The sequence below is a fragment of the Rhinolophus sinicus genome, linkage group LG13 (assembly GCF_036562045.2).
Source record: "Rhinolophus sinicus isolate RSC01 linkage group LG13, ASM3656204v1, whole genome shotgun sequence".
Taxonomy (NCBI): Eukaryota; Metazoa; Chordata; class Mammalia; order Chiroptera; family Rhinolophidae; genus Rhinolophus; species Rhinolophus sinicus.
The window spans coordinates 5,779,217-5,806,029 of record NC_133762.1 but is presented as its reverse complement, the minus strand read 5'-3'; the positions used below and the strand labels follow the sequence as shown (position 1 = coordinate 5,806,029).

General features: G+C 45.5%; 1 protein-coding gene and 1 long non-coding RNA gene across 2 annotated transcripts in view; one reads left to right on the top strand and one right to left on the bottom strand.

Moving 5' to 3' along the window:
* LOC141568111 (uncharacterized) overlaps positions 1-2,020 on the bottom strand; it is a 136,493-nt gene extending 134,473 nt beyond the window's left edge. Inside the window, exon 1 of the long non-coding RNA XR_012491127.1 lies at positions 1,893-2,020. This is a non-coding gene — a long non-coding RNA (uncharacterized LOC141568111). The remainder of the gene's footprint in view (positions 1-1,892) is intronic.
* ARRDC4 (arrestin domain containing 4) lies at positions 2,006-14,946 on the top strand. The gene is made up of 8 exons (XM_019726679.2): positions 2,006-2,469; positions 6,806-6,872; positions 7,091-7,238; positions 9,161-9,263; positions 10,235-10,491; positions 11,044-11,206; positions 11,768-11,922; positions 12,262-14,946. Exons 1-8 carry the CDS (start codon positions 2,181-2,183, stop codon positions 12,316-12,318), a joined length of 1,239 nt encoding a protein of 412 aa, XP_019582238.1. The 5' UTR covers positions 2,006-2,180; the 3' UTR covers positions 12,319-14,946.
* Positions 14,947-26,813: the final 11,867 nt, after the last annotated feature.

Sequence of the window (26,813 nt, the reverse complement as noted above, 5' to 3'; positions counted from 1 at the left end):
CTGAATGACCTACTAGTACATACATGACTTAGTTTGGGCCAAGAACATGTAAGAAGTCTGTTGGGGCACCTAGAAAATCTATTTTCTTCTGGAGAGGAGGACAGTCTAAAGAAATCTCCCCTTTTTTGGGTGGATGTGGACTCCCTTGCTTTAGTTTCTGAATTCTGCTGTGGGATACGTAGAGCGGCGGTAACCCCTAACGCCAGAAAGGACGCTGAGTATGGTGGAGGAGGAAGATGAAAGAAGTGCAATGGGTCACCCCTGACAGCGGACTACTGGGCTTCTTGTTAAGTGAATAAGACGTGCTTATTGTTTAAGCCTTGCTGCTCAGCATGCTGCTGGCTGGACTAGAAGTATTACTGACAAATGAGCGAGGAGAGTCTGGTCTTTCTCAGCACAGAATGACATCGGTGCAATTCTGCCTTTTGGCCACTCTCAGGAGCACTGTCCTTTCCCAGCCACTTAATTTGGAGGGAAGAGGAAGAGGAACATCTGCCTAGAGAGGATGAAGGGTAGTACAGTAAGAGGTGGAATTCTGCTCATTGACAGCAGAACCAGTCATACTGCATGGCTTAGGGGTGATTCATCCAGTCAACCAACATTTACTGAGCACTTATTGCAAACATTGCTAAGTTCTGTGTTAGGTGCTATAGGGAATAACATGATGACAATAAGCTCTGTGTTTCAAAACTATATAAGGTCCACTTGGGTTGTCAAGAAAAGGGGCAGAGTAAGAGCATGTTGGGGGCTATTCTAGATAAAGTGGTCGGAGAATAACAGTGATTTCTGAACTTTGCACAGAGCTGGATTTGTGGCCTTTCCACTTTCTTTGAGAGGTGATAAGGAAACTTGGGACTTGTAAAGCCTTATTAAAATCCCACATTAACAATCTAATCTCAAAGAGGACAGTAAAATAACCGTTAGTTTGGGATCCTTAAAAAACGAAAAGAAACAGCATCAGGAAAGATTTTAAATCTCAGTATGAGATTAATCAATCCGTGATCGGTCACAAACTTGGAATTTTTATAATGGAAGAATTTAAAAGGGTTAGAAAATGATGGCCAGATAGTGACAGCTATGCTAGAAGGAATGGAAGACTAAAGAAGAAAATGAAACCAAGGACAGACAAAAGAGCTGTTGGCGTGGAGAAGTAGTCATCAAAGCAACTGGAAATTTTCCTGGACTACGATACTGAAACAGGAAATCCTTTTGGGTGGGGCAGAAACTTGGGTGGCAGGTGTTGTTTACAAAAGACCTGATTCATGACAGGGCCTTATTTACAACAGGAAAGAATGCCATGTGCAACCATTCCCACCTTGGAGAGGCTGTCGGGCCAGGAGAACTCCCTAGGGGGGAAAAGCTTGTTGAGAACCACAGCCTTAATTTTTCCTGTCTGAAGCTCTTTCTTAGGCTGAGAATTCTGAAACTCCGGAGAAGAGGGACTCAAGAACCTGGAGGCGAGTAGAGGCCAACTTTTGCCATTAAGGTTCCGGGGCCGCGCGAGCACCCAAATCTCCTACTGGAAGAATTGCTGAGTTCCACTTTCCAGGGCATCTATTTCCTCTAAAGTATTTCAGATGTAACCATAATTACAGCCAATTCAGCACCAGCTTCATGTTCTAGTACGAACTCAGTGACTCCTGCAAACAAGTCCCACGCTGCCAGAAACCCCGCCCCCGTTGGTACCCATGGGAACGGTGACAAGCCGGGGATTCCCGGTTCCGGCCCCTCCCTCCCAAATACTGTTTCCCACTATCTGTCCACATGGACGCACCACGTCACTATTGGTCAACGTCCCAGGACTGTGCTTTGCCCCAACCAATAAGCGGCCTGTGCACGTGCACACCTGCGCCTCCCGATAGGTCACCACGGCCTGATCACGCACTGCCTACCTGAGCCAGCCGGTGCGTGAAGGCGCCAATAAAATGACTCGGTGGCCATTTACAACCAATCAGCACCAGGCGGGACTCCCAACCGGCCAATGGGCGCGCCGGGGGTGTGCTGTCCCGGCCCCTTTCCAGTCCCAGTGGTGTTTGTTAAAGCGACAGGCCCCACGGCGTGTTCGGGCTCCTCGGGGCACAGCACAGTGGCCGCCGCCGGTGACAGTGGCGTCGCTCTGCTCGCGACCCCGGCTCCAGGCCGCTGCAGACCTCTCTGGCTTGGCCGAGTCACCCGGCGGGATGGGCGGCGAGGCAGGGTCCGCGGCAGCCCTGGGCTCCGAGGGTCGTGTGAAGAGCCTGGGTCTGGTGTTCGAGGATGAGAGCAAAGGCTGCTACTCGAGCGGCGAGATAGTGGCGGGGCACGTGCTGCTGGAGGCGGCCGAGCCAGTGGCCCTGCGAGCGCTGCGCCTGGAGGCCCACGGCCGCGCCACTGCTGCTTGGGGCCCGAGCGCTGGCGCCGCAGCCCCGGCCTCCGCCGCGGAGGTGGAGTACCTGAACGTGCGCCTGAGGCTGCGCGAGCCCCCGGCCGGTGAGCTCAGCGAGGACCGTGGAGTCCCCACCGGGCCGCGGGCGGCTCCAGGGAGGGCCGGGGAGGGGGCGCTGGCAGATGTCCACGTGCCGGGTGTGCCGGGCGGGCTTCTGGGGGTGGGGTCCTCCCTCGGGGTGGTCTGTGCTAGTCTGGTCGCCAGTGATGCGCACGTCGCAATACCTGTGCCCCCCGCACCCCCACCTCACAGCACCTGGGAGATGGTGTGAGGCGGGCGCAGACCTCTACCTGGCGCCCAAGCACCCAACGACCTTCCTCTGGGAATGAGCCGTTGTCATGGAAACCTGTGATGAGCAGTCAGGAATTGAGCATCTGAGAGCTGGTCCTGTCCCTTTCGGCCTGAGGAATGGAGGGCAGCAGCAGTCTGTGCGGTTCCATGCTACGTGCCCAGCGTTTTATGGGTCTCCCCTTCCCCCTTCCCATCCTGGACCTAGACATGCGTCCTTGGTTAATAATGAGTTAGCAAAACGTCAATCTTGGGATAGGGAAGGTGTTCCTGAGAGGTGGGAGTTCAAAGGAAGCGTTTCTTGACCATCATACTTGCTTTCCCTCTTCTGAAGAGCGGGGTAACTTAAGAGTTCTGCCTCCACCTTTATAGCCTTTGTCTTTATTCTTCGCTGCTTTTGTTTCCTCTTCACCTCTTACCCCCCTCCACCTCCCCCCCCCCCATACACTTTTAGAGCGAGTGGGTTCTGGGCATGGTAAGAGTTTCTGGAACAAAGATGACCCTTTCCTATTCACTCTTGTGAAGTCCTGTTAATAGTGTAGGCTTTTCCAGAAGACCCCATGTGGGAACCCGCAAATTGGGTATTCCATTAATATTAAGGGTAAATGCTGATTTCCATTAGTCATAAAATTACTAGGAACACTGCGTCGTCCTTCAGTTGGTAGAAGCTATTTTACTTTTCTGCCTCATCGGCTTCAGCTTTTATCTATAAAATAATAGTATAGATCACACACACGTAAAATGCATTATGTCTGTTTAACCCTTGCTGTGTCTTATACAAAATCAAGAGAATGTGCAGTTTTGCCTTGTCCTGTGGAGAAGTAAGCTGTCCACAGTTAAATCCTGAAAGTGAGAATTGAGTGATCCCAGAAACTGTAGTGACGAAAAACACATTTGGAACCAAAGCTCTCTTTTGTATTAACATGTGCCCTGTGTGAGGTGACAGTTGTCACCTGCTTTTGTGCCTTTTCATCAGTCTGGTTTCCGGGATCAGTCAGCCCATACATGCCTCCCACAGTGTAACAGAGAACGCAGTTTCAAGATGGCTGACTGGAGTCAAGGGCCATGGAAGAGAGAACTAAATTAGTTTTGCTCCAAGACTCTGTCTCTGGGCCCATAACTACTGAAGAGAAGTAAGAATAGCAGTTAGACCTGCTTAGGGGAGGGAGGGAGGGAGGGAGGGAAGGGGAGGGAGAGAGAGAGAGAGAGACAGAGACAGAGAGACAGAGACAGAGAGACAGAGAGAGAGAGAAATTGCTTTGGTAAAATCTGGGCTAACAGTGATTCTGATGGAATGGAATGTCTAAACACAGACGACTTGAGTATCTTTAGCTTGTTTCAGAATGTGCCATAACAAATACTGGCAAAAATTATGTTTTACTTAAAAATCACAGTCTATTTTAGTAGGTTTCATAGACGGAAAAAAAGAGATTACTCCTGGTATCTGTAGCTTGGAAGAAGCTAGGACTTTACACAGTCATAGATTTTCAGGGTCATTCAATTCCAAAACCTAGCTGAGTATCAGTCACCTGAAGACATGGTTACAGTTTGCAGATTTTCAGGAAGTGTGGCTATGGGATCTATTTTCAAAGTATCTCCCCAGGTAATTCTTTGGAATTGCTAATCTAATCTATGTGCTGCCATTGTGATTTTCTTCTACTTGCATTGAAGAATGGTGGTACAGACGAGACAGACCAGAGAATGGCTTCAGTTTGGGGCAGCCCACCAGCACATCACCTTGTGTGGACCCCCATTCTTCCTGAGCCCTCGTCTCTAACTGTGATGCTCTTCAAGCTCCCACAGCTCACAGGTGCCTGAGTTATAAGCTCTGGTTATAAGACTATTAGCAAAGGAAACATCTCCCTGTGCCATGGCAGTCCTCAGGGCATCAGGAAAAGGGCAGGCGATGCAGCTTGGGGACCATCTTAATTCTAACTACAGAAATGAGAAAGAGAAAAGAAAGAAAACAAAGATTTGATTCCAAACACGATAACCCAACTTTCTCAGTTTTCTTTCCTATTTGTGTTTTGAGGTGATTCAGAGTCTCATTCTAAATATTACATTGCCTGTACTGATTTGTTTTCTCTATGAAGAGGGAACTTCATCTCTCTCTTATCCTCCTTCAATATCCTGGGCCACTCTGTTCCCCACACCCTTCTTCTATGCTGCCCTGCCTCGTGCTGCTCCCTTCATCTAAGCCCCCGCCCACTCATCTCCATGCCAACCCTGACTGACATCCACTGTGGGCGTGGTCCTCAAAGTGCCCGGCCCAGGCCCCAGTCCCCGGGTTCCATCCAGCACTCCATCTATGGTCATTACCTGTGCACAAGTGTCTAGCCTCCTTTCCTCCCACAGGTCTGTTTGAGGATTGAAGTTATTCATCTTTATATCCCGCAGTGCCTGACATCTAAGCACTGTAAATTGTGACCTCAAATGAAATCCACAATTTGAAACATTTTAAAGTACTTTCATTGTCATAGTTAGTAACCTAATGATTACAAATGAGGCCTTGCACCCAGCTCTCAGGGTCGCCTTGGGCCTCTCCCTTGCTGGCCATAAAGGGGAGCGGCTTCCCTGCCTTCCAGTGCCACTGGGACACGGGTGCGACAGGCCTGCGACACTGCCGAAGCACACAGGCAGCTCCTGGGCACCCGAGCCCCAGGGACGCGCTCCATCACTGTCGTCACTGTCACTTAATGTGGTCTCACATCGCTGCGACCTGCGCAGTACTTCTATTTGAATGACCTTAATGGCCAATGCTTTGTATTTCCCACCAGTATTTTCTACGTTGAACATAGAGGATAGATTCAAAATGCAATGGGACAATAAGATGTTCTCATTTTCTAAAGTACAAGGTTGAAATGTTAACTGAGTTATTTAAGGTCTTAGAACTCTAGTACTTCAGGGAAGAAATATCCCATCGCACTCATGATACCGGCCTTTTAAGTTTTTAAATGAATGGATGCAGTAGAAACCTTCACTTTAGTATCAAGTGACCAGGCAAAATCTCAGAGCAAGTCCTCAGTCGGCTGCCCTTCCTGGACCTCAGTCATCCCACCCTGCAGGGAATTGAGTTCTAAACTGGAATCTATGAGCGTGAACGGAAGGGGGAGGTTATAAGCATCTCTGCAGGGCCCCCTGACCAGCAGCGAAGCCCGGAGCTGGCTTTGGATGGGAATGACGCCGCCTCTCTGTGCATCCGTCAGAGCTCAGAACCCCCTGGTCGAGCACAGTGCTCCACCCCTTGTGTCTCGGCCTTCCTGCAATCATTGTAAGCCTCTGTGTGAAATAACACGGAGCTGGCTGACCCAGAGCGGGGACAGGGTCATGGCTATGCTTGGCAGAGCCCCTCTATACCCCAAGTGAACCACCAAGATACCCCAGGAATCAGGAGGCCTGAGTATAAATGCGTGACTCTTGCTTACTCATTGGTCCTGATGGTTTTGCTGTTTCGTATTATTCTCAATATTCATGATATTTAAAGTACATTTTTCATCTCGTTTCCCATCCCTACCCAAGGAATACATAGTCTGATTTTCTGTGGTGTACCCAACATAAATCTTTTTTTTTTTTGGCTAAATTAGTTTTAGACCAATTTCTTATTGGTATTTCATGTTAGTGTAATAGTATGGTCATGCTGATATAAGACTAGGGTAAACAAATGTTGGCGTATATGTGTGTGTGTATATACATACATATATACTATATATACATGTGTGCACACATACTTATGTATATGGGAGCTCTGGGCTCTGACATTTTATGGTAATTACTTACGTAAGTGTCTATTTAAAGATAGAAGCCATACGTACACATACAGACACACACACATACACACACACAAGTTCAAACAATCAAGTTCTCGAATTTTCCATCCTGCGCTTACATGGTGGAAAGTTCACAAACTTAATAGTTTGAAACGGATTAAACTTGGTACAAACTGATTCAAACTAACTCTCTACATCTCAGTTGAATGAACTTCTGGAGTATATGTGGCCGTAAACATCCCTTTAAAAAAAATCTGACTTTGATGGTGAAACTTGTTGACCTAACACTAACCTTAGTTAAAACAAAATCTATTCTCTTTTTTAGGTGAAGGCATCCTCTTATTACAGCCTGGAAAACATGAATTTCCGTTTAGCTTTCAACTTCCATCTGAGTAAGTGAAAGTACTCTGCCTGCCGCATACCCATCCCCGTGGGTGGGTCCCAGGTACTGTGGACCCCCAGGTCTGCACGCTCATCCTGAATGGGCCCTCAATGGACCTGCCCTGCTCACACCCTTTTCTTTTAACCAAAACCAATCTGTTAACCAGCTTTGCTGGGTTTGTTTAACCGAAATACAAACTTATGAGTTCGTTTCTTTGGCTTATGTCAGACCTTTGGTGACGTCATTCACCGGGAAATACGGAAGCATTCAGTACTGTGTGCGCGCGGTTTTGGAACGACCCAGGGCTCCTGATCAGAGTGTCAGGCGGGAAATCCAGGTGCTCAGTCACATGGATGTCAACACACCAGCGTTACTAGTAAGTTCCTTCCTTCCCGTCTGCCTCCTTCCTCCTTCCTTTCAACAGCCGCGTCCACATGTAGCCAGTTTAGTGCTGGTCTGTCCTGTCACTTTCTGAGCCAATCTTGTAACCCACAGGCATTCACTATAAACATGGGATTCTAGGTTGAGCAAATTACAAATTGTGTGTGTTAATACTACTGATTATGTCCCTGTTGTTCAGGGTTGCTTTTGCCAAAAAGTTATAGAGGCTTGAAACGCATTAATAGGGCTTAATAATAATAACGCACACACAGAGAGCAGTGCCTTTTACTAGAGAGGCCGCTGTCGCAGGGCTGTGGCATTCTAAACGCGCCAGTAATAGCAGCTTGAGGAACAGTAATTATGGAAGAGTATTAATCACGCTCAGGCTGTCATTGAAGCCGGGCCATTATGCTATGGATCCTTCCATGTCATTTTCTGACATTAAGTAAGTGCGTGCAGCTGCCGCAGGGGTCTTTTCACTTATCATTTCCTTATGACAGATTTGGCCACATTAAAGCATTGAACTTCTAATAAGCACCGGGAATACTGCAGACGGATAAGGAAGACTGGGCTATAAGTAACAACAGAATGGGCAAGATGGGAGCTAATGAGCGCGAGTCTTTTATCTAAACCCGTATTATCAAAATAATATAAAATTATACCTCGTACTTTTCATGATAGCTACTGGGACCTAATGGTTCTTCATTTAAATATGAATGAATGATTTTTTTTTTTTTTTTACTTCATAGAAAATACTGGGGTAATTTAAATTTTCTGTCATGATACTGATGTTACAAAGATGTATTTTCAGTATTGCAGGTTTCTTTTTCTAGCCAGTGCTTTTAAAGATAAGGGGGAAAGCTAGCAGTTAAAATTTGTGTAACTCTCTTCTAAAACATGAAAATGAAGGAGAATTTAATATCCACCTTTAGATGGTGAAAATATTACAAATATGCCCTCTTTGCATGGTCCCTTGTGGCCCAAATCATAAAATAACCAGCATCCAGCTGACCTGGTTTATAGTTGACTTACCACCCACTTAACACATTTTTTGTACATTGACAAAGTTAAGTGTCTTGTATTTTTAAAAACTACTTAGAATTGGGAGGTTACCTATTTCTAAACTATTTATGGAGCCATTGTGGCAAACGATTTTAAAAGATTTTATTTCTTGCCCGAAAAAGAGATACTATTTATCCTTTACTGTTCTTTCTATAAAGAAAGAGATATTGTAACTGAGTTTTACAATGAACACGTAGTTTGTGCATCTTGTAAACTAAGCATTTGAAATCTTGTGTCGTGTCTTCTGATAACATAGAATAGATAGTGGGATGGTGAGTTCAGTAATTTTTTGGATCCACTATTACACTGGGTATGTTTTGCTGTCATTACACAAAAACCCAAAAACCATTCCAAGTTAAAGACACTTGAAATTTCTGCCTAATAATGCATTTTGAAGTAAGGAAAAAGGCTGTTTACTCATTCCACATTTTTAAATGTCAAGACACGGAGAACATTCTGATGACTGATTTTTGTATATTTTCTCCTTTTACCTGATCTACATATAAAGTCCTTTAAAAATTAGTCCCATCATGTTAACAGGTACTATACAGATTTTGATTGCTTTTTTAAGGGATGGTAAATCATTTCCCAGAAACGCCATGACTATATGTATTGCACTCATTGGAGTCTGAAAACTCACCTTAGTTTTCCTAAAAGGGGAATAATTCTGAATGCTTTGTGTCTCACTAAGTATTTTACCTAATATGTCATATGAGGCTAAGAAAGCTTGATTTGGTTTTTGGAAGACAGTTACAAATATTTACAACTACTTAATGAAGAGTAACATAATTTTAAGTTTTGTGAATTTTCTAGACTTGTTTAATTAAAGTCATTGTATTATTTGAAATTTTCAAGACCCCTGTATTGAAAACTCAAGAGAAAATGGTTGGCTGTTGGTTTTTCACTTCTGGTCCAGTTTCGCTGAGTGTCAAAATTGAAAGAAAGGGATATTGCAATGGTAAGCAAAATGTTTAAAAGCTCAAATGGAAGATTTATTAATTTTACGAGCTAATTTAAGTGATTTTTAAATACTGTGTTATGTAATTTATGAAGTATATACTATTTGAAAACATGAATAAAATTTTGTGGTTTGAATATAGATAATTGGTGTGTAAGTATTTCTGAATGGATCCGTAGGCCCCAGTAAGACTCCTCCTATACCTGACTTCAGTCCTGTCACTAAAACTAGAAGAGTGGGACAAGGCCAGCACCTTATTTCCATGTTGCCAAAGAGTGTCCAGAGCAGTGGGACGCAGGGGAGAGCTGCTGTCCTGTGACAATGGGCAGGCGTCCTGCCTCCATGCTGCGAATACAAACGATGGGGCTGGAATGCAGGACCCTGGCAATCGTAACCGTCAGGCTGGTGTGTGACCACCCCTGGGGGGGCTCGACTCTGTGCAGTGAGGTGGCCCCCACTCCAGGTTCTGGCTTGTTGGAAGTGAATGGGGGATGGTATGACGGCAGGCGTACAATGTGGATGTTAAACTCACCGACTCCGTCCACTGTGTTATCTGTGCCTTGCCATCTGTTTTAGAAGTGAAGGCTTACGTCTCCTGTTGGGCAGATTTTCATTGGATGGGCACTAATGAGTTTGTTAGTGGTCTTTTGTACTAAACATGGCAATCGTTGATTTGTATGTCTTATCTTAATTTTTAAAGATGCTGGTCATTTACGTATCGTTAGAACTGGTACCTAACATTGCCACACTGGAAAGAGGAATAATGTAATGGTTAGACAACAGCCTCCACCACAGCCTGCCGTGAATTTTCATGCCTCCAGCTCAAATGTACAATATACGTTTTCCATCAGGGCTTCCCAATTTGCTAAAGTCATGTTGCAAACGTGTCTGCTTTAGTTGGTCACAGCTCTAGTCCACTGGGGTGAGAACTTTCTGGAAAGGCTCTGAAGGTGTTTTCATTTTCTTTTTAGGAGAAGCTATCCCAATCTACGCAGAAATAGAGAATTGTTCCTCTCGTCTGATTGTTCCCAAAGCCGCTATTTTCCAGACGCAGACATACTTGGCCAGCGGAAACACCAAGACCGTCCGGCACATGGTCGCCAACGTGCGAGGGAATCACATCGCCTCTGGGAGCACGGACGTCTGGAACGGGAAGATGCTGAAAATCCCGCCGGTCACTCCGTCCATCCTGGACTGCTGCATTATCCGAGTAGACTACTCCTTAGCTGTAAGCAGAGCTCTTTCTGAAACTAAAAGTATGTAGAATGGAGCAACCACTGATAGATAGCCTGTCACTGTGCATGTGTACGTGTCAGACCTAGCAGTGGGTTTTGAGGTCAGCAGCATTATAACAAATTGTGGAATAGATGAAAACGGGCCTTTGTTTTTTAATCAAAAACTATCCCCCTCCAGGATTTAATTAAATAACATAAAAAGGAAGGTGCATGAAGCGTGCTTGTGTATGGAGAACATGTACTTAATTTTCTGTTGCCGTTAAGGAAGTTGTGCTCACGAACAATGAAGTACAATGCAGGAACAATGCAGTTCCCAGTCACAGAGCGCTCACTGTATTTTGCGTGCTCTTTCTTGTTCTTCATTTTGTTTGGTCAGGACAGTGTACAGTTGTGTTGGGGGGAGGTGTGGCAGGTGACAAAGGCACTTGTTTCTATGAGAAAATAAATTAACTAGCCCTACTTACTATCAGGTTTAACTTTTTGGTGTGCCTTTCTCTTTCTCTCTCTCGCTCTCTTTTTTTTTTTTTTTTTTTTTGGTATAATAGGTATACATTCACATTCCTGGTGCTAAAAAATTGATGCTTGAGCTGCCTTTGGTGATTGGCACAGTTCCATACAATGGTTTTGGCAGCAGGAACGCCAGCGTTGCCAGCCAGTTCAGCATGGATATGAGCTGGCTGACGCAGATTCTGCCAGAACAGCCTGAAGGTAAAATGTGTTGAGGTGCTTTTAGAAGGACGTTTGTACATCAAGTACCTACAGCAGGAGAGGTCAGATAGTAAGAGTGCAAGTGCTGTTTAATCCTGCCACTGCAACTCGACTTCCTCTTCCTGCTTCTGAAAAGTCACACGTTATTCTTGGAAGGGACTGTGAGAGGTTAGTTTATCCAGGACACAAAGCTACAGAGGCCAGATCCAGGATTAAAATCTATATTTCCGATTTATATTCGTACAACAGTAAAAAATAGAATTAAAGTACAGAGTGTTATATATTATATTTTCTGTAGCCACATTTCAATGATTTTTTTTAACCTAGACTGTAACACACGTCTCAAAAGGGTAGAATATAATCAATGTTAGTTTAATAAAAGCAGACTCTATTAAATATTTTTGGTTGTAATGGGCACAAAAACTTGCTGATTAGAGGGAAAAACACCATCGTTTTATATTCAAATTTAGGTAACTGTCTTGTTTATGTAAGAGTTCGGAAGAGAATAATGTAATTAGAGTTTGTGTGGATTTCTTAGCTCCAACTCCATTTCTGTTTCAGCTCCGCCAAATTATGCAGATGTAGTGTCAGAGGAAGAATTCTCCAGACACGGCCCTCCTTGCCCTCAGCCCCCCAGCCATGAGGGAGAAGCATGCTGTCCCATGTTTGCCTGCATTCAGGAATTCCGGTTCCAACCCCCACCTCTTTATTCAGAGGTAAACCCAAGTAGACTTTCATTGTGCTGTTTGTAAACACTACTTTGTAAGCGTCTGTTGCTACTTCCCGGCTAGTAGGGGGCACACGGTTTTTACGGTGATGGAAGATTCTCACTGCCTCATGGGCCACCTTCTGTAGCATTTTCCTTGTGGCCTATAGCGGGCCATCACAGACCAGGCCTGCCTTTAAGGTGTTAAACGTGGCCTGGGATACTGAGAACGGAAGCAGCCTAACCGGGACTTATGGCGCCTTGGCTTATAACCGCTGTGCAATTAGAAAGAGGGACGAGACGCACTTTGGAGAATGCAACGGTAACCGTGCTCTGCTCTCCTTTGCAGGTTGATCCACACCCTGCTAACACAGAAGGCAGCCAGCCCGTCTCCTTCATTCTCTGAACGAGTTTCAGAAATCACTGTGACCCTCATCCAACTAGAGTGGCTGTTGTTTCCCCTGCCTTTGGGGAAAAGGGAGGCCACAGTCACTTAAGAACGTAAATGAACATCAGCACCAAGAAATTACTCTGTGAACTTTCCAGTGGGCCGCCAGTCTCTGCTGTGGCCACATGTCCCCTTTAAAGAACAGGAGGAAGGGGTGAGAAGTCACAGAACGCAGTGGAAGGCCTGAAGGTGACAGAGAAGTGAAGGGTGCCCTGCTGCCCCAAGAGAGAGGAGTCTGTGTCCCCCGTGGGAACACTGTGAGTGGGGCTTTGAAAAGTCTCTTGGAGTGGAACAGAGGTGTCCTAAGCTCTGGCTGTGGCGGACTCACTGGAAGGAGACCTATTTTGGAGCAGGTAGCGGCAGAGGCTGTGCATGCATAGGAAAAGGCCTATCTGAGCACCACGTGAGACGCTGGCTGCCAGGGTCTTCGTGGTTTGTCCCATGTCCCATAGGACTGTGGTCCTCGAAACAAGTCTTTCTCAGACCACTGCCTTATGGGGTCCTAATGCAGCGATTCTGTTTTCACTCTTTCGATGGTACTTTCAAATTCCGTTTATGAACTGGTGGCAGTGTTATGAAACCAAGCAAAAGTCCCTGGCCAGGTTTGTCAGTCCTAAAGGGAAAGGTGGATTTCACTATGGAAACACATTTGTGCTTTGAACCCCCTTAAGTGCTTTAACAGGATACATGTTTGATTTTCCTCATGTCTCATTTACCTAAGAGCATATTAGGAAAAGATGGAGGGGAAGTTTGCATTCTCAGGATGCCCCGATAGGCACACAGGGAAAAAAAGTCAAACAACAAAAAAGGCCTTTTCCTAACCTACCTCTAGTGAGTGATCAGATTTGTTTTAAAACTCGGCCTCATACGTCTCCTTTGAAGTATCTGCTACTTTGCAGTGGCATCTCATCTCCCCCTCGCTCCACCAGACATTGAACTATACGCTCAGCACTAGCTGGAAGTTAATATATGTAACCAAAGGGTCGCTCAAAGGAAATGCAAAATCAAAAACAGCGGTTTCGTAAATGAACTTCTTTCCTAGCAGGAGATTTACGTCTGCTGGGGGCAGTCACTGCCTTGTACCCTGTTAATCCAATTCCTTAGTAATTATATTTAAACTGTGATTTTGTTTATTGTTTTGGTGCAATATTTTATTATCCTTTAACCTCAGGATATTCCGACCAACAAGATTGTGTTGCTGCTAAAAGTCTGAGGAGTGTTTTTACGGTTCCCCCCTCCTACTCATGGTCACACGTTCCCTTGCTTTTCTTCATATCTGTTGGTTTTGTGAGCTGAGAGCATTTCCGTGCTGGGGAAGGGAGGCAGCAATTCCCACGATGGAGATTTTGGACCAGACAAGGGCTTTGGTTTGCTCCATGTCCTAAGGGACGCATCTAGAAACCCTGGTGCTTCCACGCAGAACACTGTACTTTATTCTACGCAGAACAGCTTTCTTTCGATCAGTATATTTAGTGAGAAGTGGAAAAATTCTTCTGAGGTTAAATTTTCCATTTAAAAATTAGTTGGCCACTTGATCAGGGGTTTTTCTGTAAACATTAGGTAAATGTATGGTTTTCACCTGCCTGGACAGACGTCTGTAATCATGTAAGCATCGCATGCGTTTCTTGCAGTGTAAGCCACTGTTTAAAATCACACTGTGAAACTGTTGTTTATACCAGCAATCCTGGGACGGAAGTTGTCACAAAACTCTGCTCCCTGCTTTGGTTTTTTTATGTTGCCTTGGTTTGTTTGTGCGTGTGTTTTTAAACTGATATGTGTATTTAACTGTTCGAACAGTTTTCGTTTTACTTCCAAAAAGACCCTTTTCCACTATTTTAGTTGACTTTTCATTTGCAGTTTACATGCTTTGTTGAGACTTTGTCCATCTCCATGATACCAAAACAAAGTGAAGAAATGAAACAGTAATGGAGGAAGGAAAGTCTCATTGTTGGCTTCAGGTAGAAAAGCAACTACTTACTAGAATCTTTCACGGGGATATCACCTTTTTTACTAGGGAATTCATGACGTGTGCCCACAAAACTGAAGGAAAGCTGATGTTGTAGCACTTAACAGAATAGCTAAAAAGTGCGACTTGCCTTACTGAATGGATATCAGTGTATCTGATCTTAAGCAGTGGGTTGAAACTGCATACGTTTTAATCAAGAAATGATTTTATAAATGTAGAAAATCCTACATTGGGACAGACAATACTTGGAGATGAAGATTAAAATTTAGTTGCTGTATTTGCTCATATATCTCCCTCTTGTTTAGTTTGCAAAGAAACTGTGGCCTTAGAATTTTCTTTTTGATGCAAAAATTTTGAAATTGAAAATGTACAGCTTTTGGCACACAAAACCCTTCCGGGGTCAGAACTTCACTTTTTATGTTTTTTGTTTTGCACAGTAAGAAACTCAGTAGGCAGGGGTTATGTTTTTGATAAGTTAACTATGAAAACCTTTTTATTTTTATTATTAAAAATGTAACAATTTAACCCACTGGAAAAAAAAAAAAAAGATTGCATTTTGTATTCTAGTTTGAACCCTATGGGTTCCTTTTGTTAATAAAATGATTCCATTGATGCTGTAAGTTGCTAGTTTGGTTGCTTTGTTTTGTTTTTTCGTAATACTGTGACTTAAATTGTTCTAGACTTAAGGGAAATCAATACCACAAAACAAAATGTTACTGCTGGGAAGATCCTTTTGTCTATGCATGCTGTCAGGAGGCCAGGCTCAGCCCTGGGATTTCTGAGGCTGTTTTTACAGTGGGCTCAGTTTCCCCAAGATAATCAGTTTTTAGCATCCCATGAAGAAATGTGGTTGGGATGAGTAAGTAAGCTTAAGCTGTATCACTCGTTGAGAGAGCATTATCTGCTTTTGTCCCCAAGTAACAGGGGCCACTTTATAAAGCGTCCTGAGTGTTCATGCTTGACCAGAATCTGCCCGGGACTGACTTAGTATGTCTGCTGGGCACTCAGTGGGCCCGTACTGGGAGGCACTGACCGGAGTAAATTAAACCTCCCTTTCAACGTAAATACCCAAATGGATACAAGTCATATGTTTCCTACAAGGAATATGTAATGGTATGGCATCTCAAGAAAACTGCCCAGACCTCTATCCTGGAAAACCTTAGCTAAGTGGTAAAAATTAGCCCTGTGATTTTTTTCTCCGAGTATTTACAATATGTGAGATGGTATTAAATAAGAAATAGGACATTTCTGCATCCACATTTGCAATCAACAGATATTTGTCTCATGCAATAAATACTGAAGCAAAATTTAAAAGATTGCTATTAAAATTTCTGTAGTTTATGTTGTCAAGTTGTGGGTTATAAAATGTAGAACTAGGCAGGACATTACAAAGAATCTAGGACAAAGCCCTCATATTACAAATGCAGATACCAAAACCCAGAGGTGTAACCTGAAAGTTTGACCTACATTCTCTGTCAGAAACCTGCTCACTCTACAATTTCCTAATTCTACGACTTGAATAGAAGTTACGGAAATAGTAACTGCTTTGAATTGCACAGCTTAAGACACAGACCTGGATTCTAAGCATAAACTAAAGCAAGAGTCTTCGGTGTCTATATCTAAAAGTCCTGCCTCCTGAAAGGATACCAGTCTTTAAATTATTTCATAAGTATGTTTAATTAGTAGCTGGAATACTTTCTTCAGCAGAAGGATTTGTTTCTCATTTTATCTTTTGAAATAATTATAGACTCTCAAGAAGTTGCAGTAACAGTAGAGAGATCCATCACCCAGTGTCCCCCAAAGGTAGCACCTTATGTAACTAATACATTTTCAAAAGCAGTAAACTGATGTTGATACGACACATACAATTAACCGGAGTTCAGGCAGGACATGGATTTCACCCATTTTTGAATGCACTCACTGTCCGTGTGTATGCGCTTTGTGACTAGCTCTGTGACATGTTACCACATGCCTAGGACCACAGCACCCCTGCCATAATCGAGATAAAGATGCTCCATCCCCACCAAGAAACCCGCCAGCGGCCCCAGTGCAGTCACACACCCTCCCTAATTCCTGACTGAGCTGTTCTCCCCTCTACCTTTGTCTTTGGGATAATGCTACAGAAAAGGGATCATTTGGTATGTACCTTTTTATTTCTATTTTCACTCAGCGTAACAACCTTAAGGTCTAGGCAAGTTGTTGTATCAATAGCTTGTGCCTTTATGTTTCAACTGAGACATTTAAAAAGGAACAAATTGACTACCGTTTAAAATTTCATTTTGCAACTTGCAAAGAAAAAAATGTGTAACATTTATGTGCATGTGATACCTTTGTAAATACTTTGGTTTTGAATTTGAGAACTACTTTTTGTGTTGAAAATAGATAAATGCAGGCTTACATAAACTTTGAGGGGCTCGTTTTTAGTTTGCCAAAGTACTTGAAGTATTCTTGCTTTAAATAGCAAGCTACTGCATTATAAATGAGCAAGATACACCTGTGATGCAAGTATAAGCCAAGGAAAAACTATCTGGGGCTGTTTATCCTATCAGCTTCTGAATCTGCTAAGTTTAATGTAAATTATACAGGAAAGAAACTACACTTGGCCTGAGTGGTTTTTGTATTGATTTTTTTTCTTTTTTTCAAGTCTTTTTTTTAATTCCCTCCTTTCCAATCCCATTTCCTAATGTCTATGATGAAAGGCCCACTTGGAAGCTGAGAAAAATTTAGTATAAAATACATACTTAATCCTTAGTGAAACAATATTATAAAATACGGACTTGTCAAGACTATTAAGTTTTTCTAAGCAGAACTCTTATTTTACAGAAGTCATTACACGTTCATCTCTCACCCTTTCATCTACACTCTTTACCTTCAGGCCCAGTCAATCTGTTCAGGTAAGAATGTAGTTCTGTTACACAGGTAGAAACAGACCATGGGTCCCTACTTCACAGGAAATGACTGGAAAAGAAGCCATTTTCTGCCTGCTTCTCACCTGTCTTCCCCCCAGACACTAGAAAACGAGTCGAGGTGTCAGGGAAATATTAGTAAATGAGTAAATCTGTCCCAGTAGATGCCAGGAATTCATCCTTTCCTTAAGAAACGAAAGTTACTGCATGGTATAACAGCCATTTCCCCACCCTGTCCCCAGCCCCATCTCTATTTACTGACAAAAGGGCATAAAGTGTTGCAAAACAAAATAATGCTACTCACACCTGTGGTATTTACTATGTTCTTTACACATACAAACTCACTCTACCATAACATAAAGATGCCCTGTTTTTTATTTTGTCTTTTAATCTTGGATGCCAGAACCCGTCTGCGAGTCCATACAATAAGCCATTCAATATATGATAGCTTCTGCATTAGCTATCACCGCGGATATTCTGATTTGCCTGGACTGGCTTATTGAGTTGGTTCAAGTAAAGTATAAAGGTTTAGGTCTACAGTTAATTACCTTCCTTCAAAAAAATCTTACACACACACACGGGCTCTGTTTCTGGACTGGACACAACCTCACAGGCCAGGGACCCCAAAAAAGGCTTGTGAGCATCACCGATTCACCCCCCGACTAGGAATACATAGCACACAAAGAACGAGCCTGAGTTTTGGTAGCTGCTACACTGGTGGGCAGTGGCCAGATGAGGGGTGGGGAGGCTTTCAACGGAACAATCCCTCTTTCACATGCATCCGGAATCACTGCAGCACAGAAAATTAAAAGCAAAACCCCAATGTCCGTGGCCTGGCTGAGGAGGGCGTAGGAGCCAGTGAGTCTGCATAAGAAACGACACTGAACACTCTCTATTTCGGAGCTTCGCTGCACATCAGGCCAGACCGTCCCGAGAGAGCTGAGATTATGGAGAAACAGTTCAGGAACCCAGGCACCTTCATGGTTTGTTTTTCTCCTGCCGAAATGAAAACAAGTTCAAGTATGTGTGTGCGTATAAATAGAACTAGGATATTAAGCAAAGGTCTCTAGTCTCCTTTATCTTCCGTAAGAGGATAAAGTCAAAGATTCTTAAGAGGACCTACTTCTCCGGATGTGGATTTAAAGCAAATCTCAGCGTTTGTGGTTTCATCCTTAATTCAACAGCTGACCATGTGAGATAAATGCAGAATGCTGCTACCAGAGGAAACCAGCACCAAATAACCGACTTTTATCTTATCTGACATAACAGAAAGCCTAGGTAAGGATGTCAAAAGACAACTTATCTCTGATGGCTAAGCCTGCAAACACCAACAGCTGCCCTCTAAGAGAATGGCAGAATCACATGAGGTAAATGTTTTTCTTTTTTTCCTAAGAAAACTTACTGCATCTACTCAAAGCCATTTTTAAAACAACCAACTCTAGCATTGTTCTCCCAGAATCAAAACAAAACTCCACCCCACTGCCAATAAGAAGAGGCTTTAAAAGTATCTGTGTGGAACGGGGGGATTTCAGATGGTGTCAGATTTGCTTCTGATCATGACACACGAGTGGCACAAGGAAGACATGAGTTGGTGGGAGCCCGGCGCCCCGCTGGCTAACCTTTCTGCAGCCTCGCCCAGCCACAGATGCTGGGTCTTTGACCCGTCAGCTTTTGCCTGGCTGCTTCCAGATAAACAGGCCCTCAGCAGGCTCCCCGGAAGATGCTGGTGGGAGCTGGAAGTTGTCTCATGGGCCCCTGTGGTCTGAGCCTGGACACCTGAGCACCTACCTGCCTCGCTCAGCCACTGCCTCGCACCGGCTGTGTGACCCCCATGTAGGACTGGGCACGTTCCCTGCCCCTAGCTGTTCCCCGACTATTTCCCAGGTAGCTATACCCATCAGTGAGCTCGGGCTCAGAGTCAAGCCAGGTCCTGCCATCCCCCCCACGATGGGCACAGTCACAGAAAAGCAGGGAGTGCCAGAACCCCAGCCCCCAGAGAAGCCACCGTACAACCAATGGCCCCTCTGAATGAGAACCTGGACAGAGGAGCCCACTGGGCTATGGTTAGGTTTCCATGAACATGTCTCCCTGAAACACGCTGACCCCACAGGTGGTCAGGAGACACAGGACCAATCTCTTCCAGAGGAGGAAGAGCTTCTGGGCATCTGGGTCCCCGCCTGATGACGTCAGGTCCAGGGGGCCCCAGGCCAGTAGGAGAAGGCACAGGGGCACCTGCCCTGGTCACCAGGAAGGAAGTGGGCACCCCGGGCCCACAGCCCTGCTTCGCATCTCCCCTTGGGTCTCGCTGCCTCTTCCGCAGCAGCCGGGGCTCATCCAAGAAGCATCCGGCCACAACTTGGACAGAACCTGTTAGGAATGTGGCACCTACACCAAGTCTGGCTGATGGACCTTTCTGCCTGTCTCCTTTTCACCTACTTGGCTGGGGTTGAGGGGCTCCGTCTCGCAAATGAGCTTCTCCTACAAACGGCCTCCGTGTGAGCTTCACACAGACTCAGAAGCCCAGGGAATTTTTATATTTATTACAGAGAGAGGCAAGCATCCATTCTGCCTGTTTCCATTAACACAGACTGGCAATTAATGTGTTTGGTTCAAAAGCCTTCAAACATTTGTACACCCATTTGCACGCTGAAACGGCTCTGTTTCCCAGCGAAGCAGGTGGTTAACTATATGTATATTAAATTCATAGAGAAACTGGTAATTTTCAATTATAATTGTCAGTTCGCAGTTTACATGAGAAGAATTTTTTGAATAGACCCATTAGCTGATTTAGTTAGCTGGAGTTTTTATAAATCATGGTTTATTTGTTTATTCTACTTATAACGGAGGGATTTTCAGTGTTCTCCCATGAATCAATAAATATTTACTTTGGTGTTTTTCTGCCCAAATGCCAAGTTTGACAATGGATGAAATATCATTGCGTTTTCTTAAACAGCTGTTTGAATGCGGCTGTTTTAGTAGATCTTTTGTTTAGTATTATTACTCAGATAATGGTCTAAAAGTTTTATTCATTTGCTATTAATTTGTTTTTTATAAATAAAGTCAAAATAGGGCTGAATCGCAGTTCCTTGTAATTTTACAATGTATTGTACTTTCCTGGTAATGCCTTTTGACAATAGAAACTTTCAAGCCAATGAAAATCTGTCCCATTTTCCTAAATGATACCCTTTAAAGCAGAAGTCTGAAATATATAGCACTGACTGGCACATAATAAAATCTGATGGTTTTTGTCGCCATGGATAATATTTCTCTTTCCTCGGCAAGAGCCGTCATTTAATAGCCTGTCACCCGGCTTTCGCAGCACCAAGAGCACTGTGACACCACAGCTCTGTGGGGAGCTTGCTGCATGGCGGCTGAGAAGCTGAACCCCATTCTAGAAGCAGCGTTGACATGTCAGCCCTGTCGTTTCCTCGTGTCATTCCCAGATTTCTCCTCTCATGGAATCAGGCAGGACGTGCTCACTGCAGGGCCTGTGGCGAGGGGAGGTCCCTGGTGGAGGGTTTGCAGGTGGTTTTCCTCCAACGTACCTGTAACTGGATAGGAATCCATCGCATTCTCCCTCCTCGGTCCCTCCATCCTTTCCTGTCCCAGCCTCTGGATGTGAACCCCTCAATGTAAGAAACAGGAGGCCCTCCCCTGGTTTCCTGAGGGTCCAGCCAGGTGTATTTTTACACTACATAGAAGGACTACTGATGACTGATGCCTTCAAATGGGGCTCACGGGCAAGACGTGGAGAAAAGTCTCTCTGAGTTACTCAGCGAGGCATGAAAAGCTAATGACGGAGAACCTTAAAAAGAGATGTTTTATCTCTGATCGCTGGGAAATGCTACAAATCGTTTGGTGCCTCATAAGCCGCCATCTATTTTGAACAAACATGACTGTGTCCTTCTCCTTTGAAAGCAAACGTCTAATGCTCTCTCCTGCTCGTCTCTGAAGAAACATCCCCTGTGAGGGACAAAACGCTCGGCTCTGACTGGAGGTCGGCGCCCACTCCACCTGCAAAGGTTTGTGAAGTGATCAAAAAGCCTCTCTCTTCTCTCGAGTCCATTGAGATTATCAAGTGGGAAATCGTAGGGGGAAGTGTGACGCTATTCTCAAAATACATGTTTACAGGCAACTACAGAACATTTCCTGGAAAAAGACATCTAAGAGTTTGTTGTTCAACAGAGGGAAACAGATGAAGTCAGAGATCTGCCCGAGAGAGCGGCGACACCAAACAGCATCAGACTGGGCTTTCACTGCCTGCGGGCGCCCCAAACACACAGCCTTAGGCAACTCTCTGGGCCTCAGTCTCCTCATCTGAACAATGGACATAATGATACAACCTCACAGCTTGTGTAGGGTCATCATGGGGTCCCATCCGCAAAGCACAGATCTCATAAAGTATGAACGTCTCATAAAGTATTGAACATCCATAAATGGATGCTCCATAAATGTTAGATGAATCTGGAAAAGTTATGTCATTCATTCGTACCAACGGTGAGCTGAGTTCAAGTTGATTCCAGGGAGATTCAACATGCAGACCCCTCCTCTGCTCAGCCCCTGCCCCGAGCTGACCCTCTACCTGGTAGTCCCCTCGTAGCACCAGCCCTCTTCTCTCCCACGGTAGTTCTGGGCGTCCAGCGCAGCCCCCACAGGGGCCCCAGGTGGCCAACCTCTACCAAGCGCCTGCGGCACAACCGCTCAGGAGAGAAGTGGGGTGGGGTGGCGTGGGGAGAGCTGTTTTCTCATGTTTCCATAAAGGACTTCAGCACTCAGCACTGAAGGTCAAGGCATTATCAGCAACTGATATGCTATCAGTGTCAGGTAGAAAATGAGGGGGGAAAAATAACACAATGGCCACCTTATATAAGGAAATATATCTGCAGCAACAATTGAAGCTTTTTCAATAATATTTTTAATAATAGATCAGGATTTTCGGGTGTGATTCTGTATAAGTCAACAAAGCCCCTACCATATTCCAGCATATTGCTCGAACATTCTGGAAACATACATCTGGGTGGGCATAGGTCAATCCTTTGGGCAGGTTGGTGCTTGAACCCCAAGAGGATTCCGGACATGTAGCTGGAGGAGGTTTCATGAGCAAACGTCAAGCCATTTTCTGAGCAAACAGTTTATACATTGGAACTCGCTTTGCCCTTACGACCATTCTGCCACATAATTATGACCATCGTCTCTTCCTACGAGATACACCCAAGCTTCAGAGAGCGTAGGACACTTTTTGCAAGTTCTCAAAACTACTTGACACTGGAACTTTATGTACAAGCCAGGTTTCAGACTGCATGGCTGTGCCTTCCGCCCCGCCACAGTACCTCCCAAGGACGCGAGGGTCCCAGGAGAGAACCGTGCCTGGTGGCAGCAGGCGCTGGGGAGCCCATGGACCACCCGCTGCCTGGGGGCGTGGGGCGTGGGGAGGAGGGAATGGCTGGGGGCCACGCCAGGAGTGGGGCCAGGGCACTGCAGGGAGCTGTGACAACAAAGTTGTCAGAGCAGTAACGCCCTGAGGGCGCTGTCACCGTCTGTCCTTGTGAGAAGTTGCGGGCACATGCAAGGACAACTGCTCTTTGGCTCGAGAACGGGAGAGCCGAGCAGCACAAACACAGACTGGGCACAGGTGGCACCGAGGAGGAGGCCAGTCAGCCTTTCTCCAGAAGTATTTGCTGAACGAGTGTGGAAGTGAAGAAGGGAGAGCAGATCAGATGTACGGAGGGGTCAGCAGCCCGGGAAGGTGGCTTTTGCAGAGAGGAACCAGATAAGGCCACTGTGGTTTTCGTTCACAGCTCCCTTCTCTTCTGTTTACCTTTCCGTGTTTGTGCTGTGGGAAGGAGCAGAACGGGCTAGAACCTCCGTGCTTTCTCTCACTACAACTGTGGGCCTCTTCCCACTACTCTCATGGTGTATTCCACAGCGACCTCTCATCCCCTGGGGGGCTTCCACGCTGACATGGAAAGGACTGGAGATCACGGAAACCAATGTATCCATCTACAGGGGGGAAACCAAGGCAGGAGACATCTAGGAATTAGCCCAAGGTCACCTCTCTGGCATTTTCTACGCCGATCCTAGAGCTGACCTTCAGCTTTCTTTAGAGTTGAGACGTGCTGTATGTGCACACATTGAGAAAAAGAAGCAAAATACACATAACTGGCCCACTGACCTGCAATACGAGTATCTGAAAGGTCCCCTTCTGGAGTATGAAACGGAGAAGGAACGGTCGTGTCACACGGGTAGCAAACGGGACTGATTCAAGCAGGGGAAATATACAATAATCTTCCACATCTATTCAGGAGTCAGGAGGTGACAAAACCCTTTGAGTTCACTGTTTCCACTTGCCCCCCACAGCGTCCTGGAGACACCCTTCCCCTCTGCAGACGAAGCTCAGGAAACCCACAGACAGAACACAGAGCCAGAGCGGGAGCCCAAGCGACACGCATGGGCAGAGCTGAGGTGTCCTCGTCGGCAAGTGCTCACCTGCTCTCCTGCACCCTTTCCTCCCTCTCACGGTCCACACCATCCCTTCAGTGTCTACACACATCCCTCTCCGGAACCTGCAGGCATTGTCGCTAGCCATGGGACTGTCAAAGAAGCGTTTATGTGGCTCTCCCGTCCTTGCGTTTAACAATTTCTCTTTCTCTTACAATTTAAGATGGAAAAGTTCTGCGTAGATTTCTAGTAGGCAAAGCATAAGAAATCACAGAAGAGAGACAGTTTCAGTCACGTTGGAGGCCGTGGAACGCTCAGATATTTTAACTCTCCACGGTGAGATCTTATTTTGTGAGATTCTAATCCGGTTATTTCAAGTCAAAGAGCTTCCTGACTTGATGACATTGGTGGGGGGGGAATCCTCTGCAGAGACTCTTTTCTGAGACGAATGTCAGCGTTCCAACTGTTAGATGCCACGCTCCCTGTGGCATCTAGATGCCACACCGTCCTGCACAGAGAAGCCTCAGGTACAGACTCAGGACCTGGAGGTCCTCTGTCCATGCGGAGACAGTGTGTCCACAAAGACACGGCCACGTCTGGCTTTTCATCAGTGCATTTCCGCAGCCCAAAACAGTGTCGACCAGAGAGCGCTTTGTCATAACACTTGCTACTGTTGTTACTGCTTAGAGGCGAGTTTTAGGATAGGAGACACTTACTAACTTTTGATAACAACAGTGCCACCACCAAAACAAGCAGAAATAACCTCATCTGTCGCAATGGGACTCTGCCCTCTACTTGCCAAGCTCTGGGTTTGTTTTCCAGTGGCATTCGCCCATCTCTGGAGCGTAACTGTTTGGGGGTGTCACTCCCTCCTGTCTGGGTGCCACACTGCCCTTTGTGAATTCATACAATAAACAGGTTTGGGAGTGATGCCACCTCATTCTCAGCCTTCCTTTTCTCTGGTTGTTGTTCACAATTCAGGCTCTAGAATTCTATCTCTAGGTCTTCCTGTCTCTGGTGACTGCATTGCAGCTTTGGTTTCCTCCATGGGACACAGCACAAACACGGCAACTGGGTCACCCTCTGCTTTAAATCACTTCTTGTCTCATAGTGAAAGGGGATCCGCTTGAGGTTCACAATGGAAGGGACTGGTGTCAAGTCAGGAAACATGAGCAAAGGTCCCTGGGATCTAATCCTCGGGAAATGGTTAAGTCTTTAGCAAGGAAAGCAAAGAAACGGCAAAATGGCAGGCAACAGAAGTGTTCACATGAGAGCTGGATTCCTGCAGCCACATAGAAACAGATGTGGACATACATGTCTACATACAAATACATAGAGAGAGAAATCTCCTGAGGCCGTGATGTTCCTACAGGAAACCGGTCCTGTTTTCAAGGTGGCTGAGGGAAGCCTCTCAGATTCCGACCTTAGAAGGGAAGGAAGACGGTGCGGCAGAAACAAGAGGGCGTTTGCAGACACTTAAGACGTGACCTCACATCTAAGCTCTGACAGCGCTGTTTTATTTTCGCAACCTCCCCTCTCGCTGCCCCAACCCCACTGCTTCTAGCTCAGTTGTTCCCACTGGCCTGTGGAGCCCAGTCACTCATTCAGAAGAGTCTTTATTGAGCAACGAGCCAGGCTCGAGCTGCTTCACCAAAACACCGATGGAGTTGTGGCCTCTTTAGGGGCAGACAGACAATAAACAAGGGAACATACAAGAAGTCATGCAAATAGCGGTTGACAATGTGAAGCAAATACATGGCGGGGGTGGGAGAGTAGCTGCAGGGGTGGCCTCCTTTAGCGCCCAGGAAGGACTCTGGGAAAGGATGGCACGTAGGCTGAATGACAGGGACCATGAGAAGCCAGCCACCCCAGGGCCAGCCGGGAGAACAGTCCTGGCAAGAAGGTCAGGTGCAAAGTTCTGAGACAGGACAGAGCTTGGCAGAGTGTGGTGGGCAAGGGGAACTGAGCAGGAGAGAAGAGGAGACCGGAGCGAAGCCGGGCGGCCGTGCACCCCCAGCTGTGCCTCCGGAGCTAAGGCGGCCCCTCTGCTCCTGTAACTGACCAGCTCACAGAACTTCTGTCTGTGACGACGACCCCTGACATCTCAGAACGGGACAGGCTGGCGAGGTCTTAATGAAAGACGATGACGGAAAGAAAAGAAGTATAGGGATATCTTAGTGTTGTTTTGCAGCCCACGGAAATTAAAAAACTGTTTCAACCAAGAATGGCAGCAATCTTCCTAAAATCTGATGAATCTCAAAATTCTGGAGAGTTCCTAGGTCTGGATCTCTTACTAAAATTCGTGGAATATAAAGCTGGGTTGGAAGGAAAGAACTTGATGGTTGTTTATGGGGTAGGGTAATGTCACAGGGAACGCATGAGCTCGGCTACGCTGGACTCCTGCATTGCTGGGTGACCCTGAATAAATCACTTAACCTCTCTGAACTTGCTTCCTCTTCTGCCAAATCCTCACACAGTCATTGTGAGAATTATGAAGTAACAGTAGAGGTGCAGCCTACATTAGTTTGAGCTCCTCCTCGCTTCATGTAGACTATGGGACAGTAAATCTTGAAGAGGAGACAGGCGCCATTCAGTAAAGAGAGGAAAAGGTAAAAATGGGCGCAGGGTTATTAGCTATGCCAGAACTGTGCCTGGAACATAGCATTTGCTCAGTCAGTATGTGTGGGGTGGATGAGTTTTTAAAGGCCCTGAAGCCTCCACAGGAAGGGCTAGGAACAGGCACTCACAGGGCTCCCGGCTGTTTTGGTGGGTTCACTCCCAGTTGGTTTGGTTTGTGGTTTGTAGCACTTCTTCTGGTTTAAGAAATAGCCAGGGAGTGATGGGAAAGCAGTGGGGGAAAGGAGGAAAGACAGAAATCTTTGCCCTGCAGGAAATCTAACCCAAGAGATTATCCACCAGGCTAGAGTATCCTTTGAGACTTGGTTTAAAAGATTTGGTAATTTTCAAAAATTAAATAACTTCCACTGTTTATATTAAATCCAGAAAGTGCAGGAAAAAACAGGAAGTCGATTGCTTGACACTCAAAAATAAATCAATACTTTCGCCTTTTGTTTAAATTACGAGTTCAGACAAAATTGAGATCGCTTTGGGAGCTCAGCTGCGTAACCTGCCTTTTTCAACCA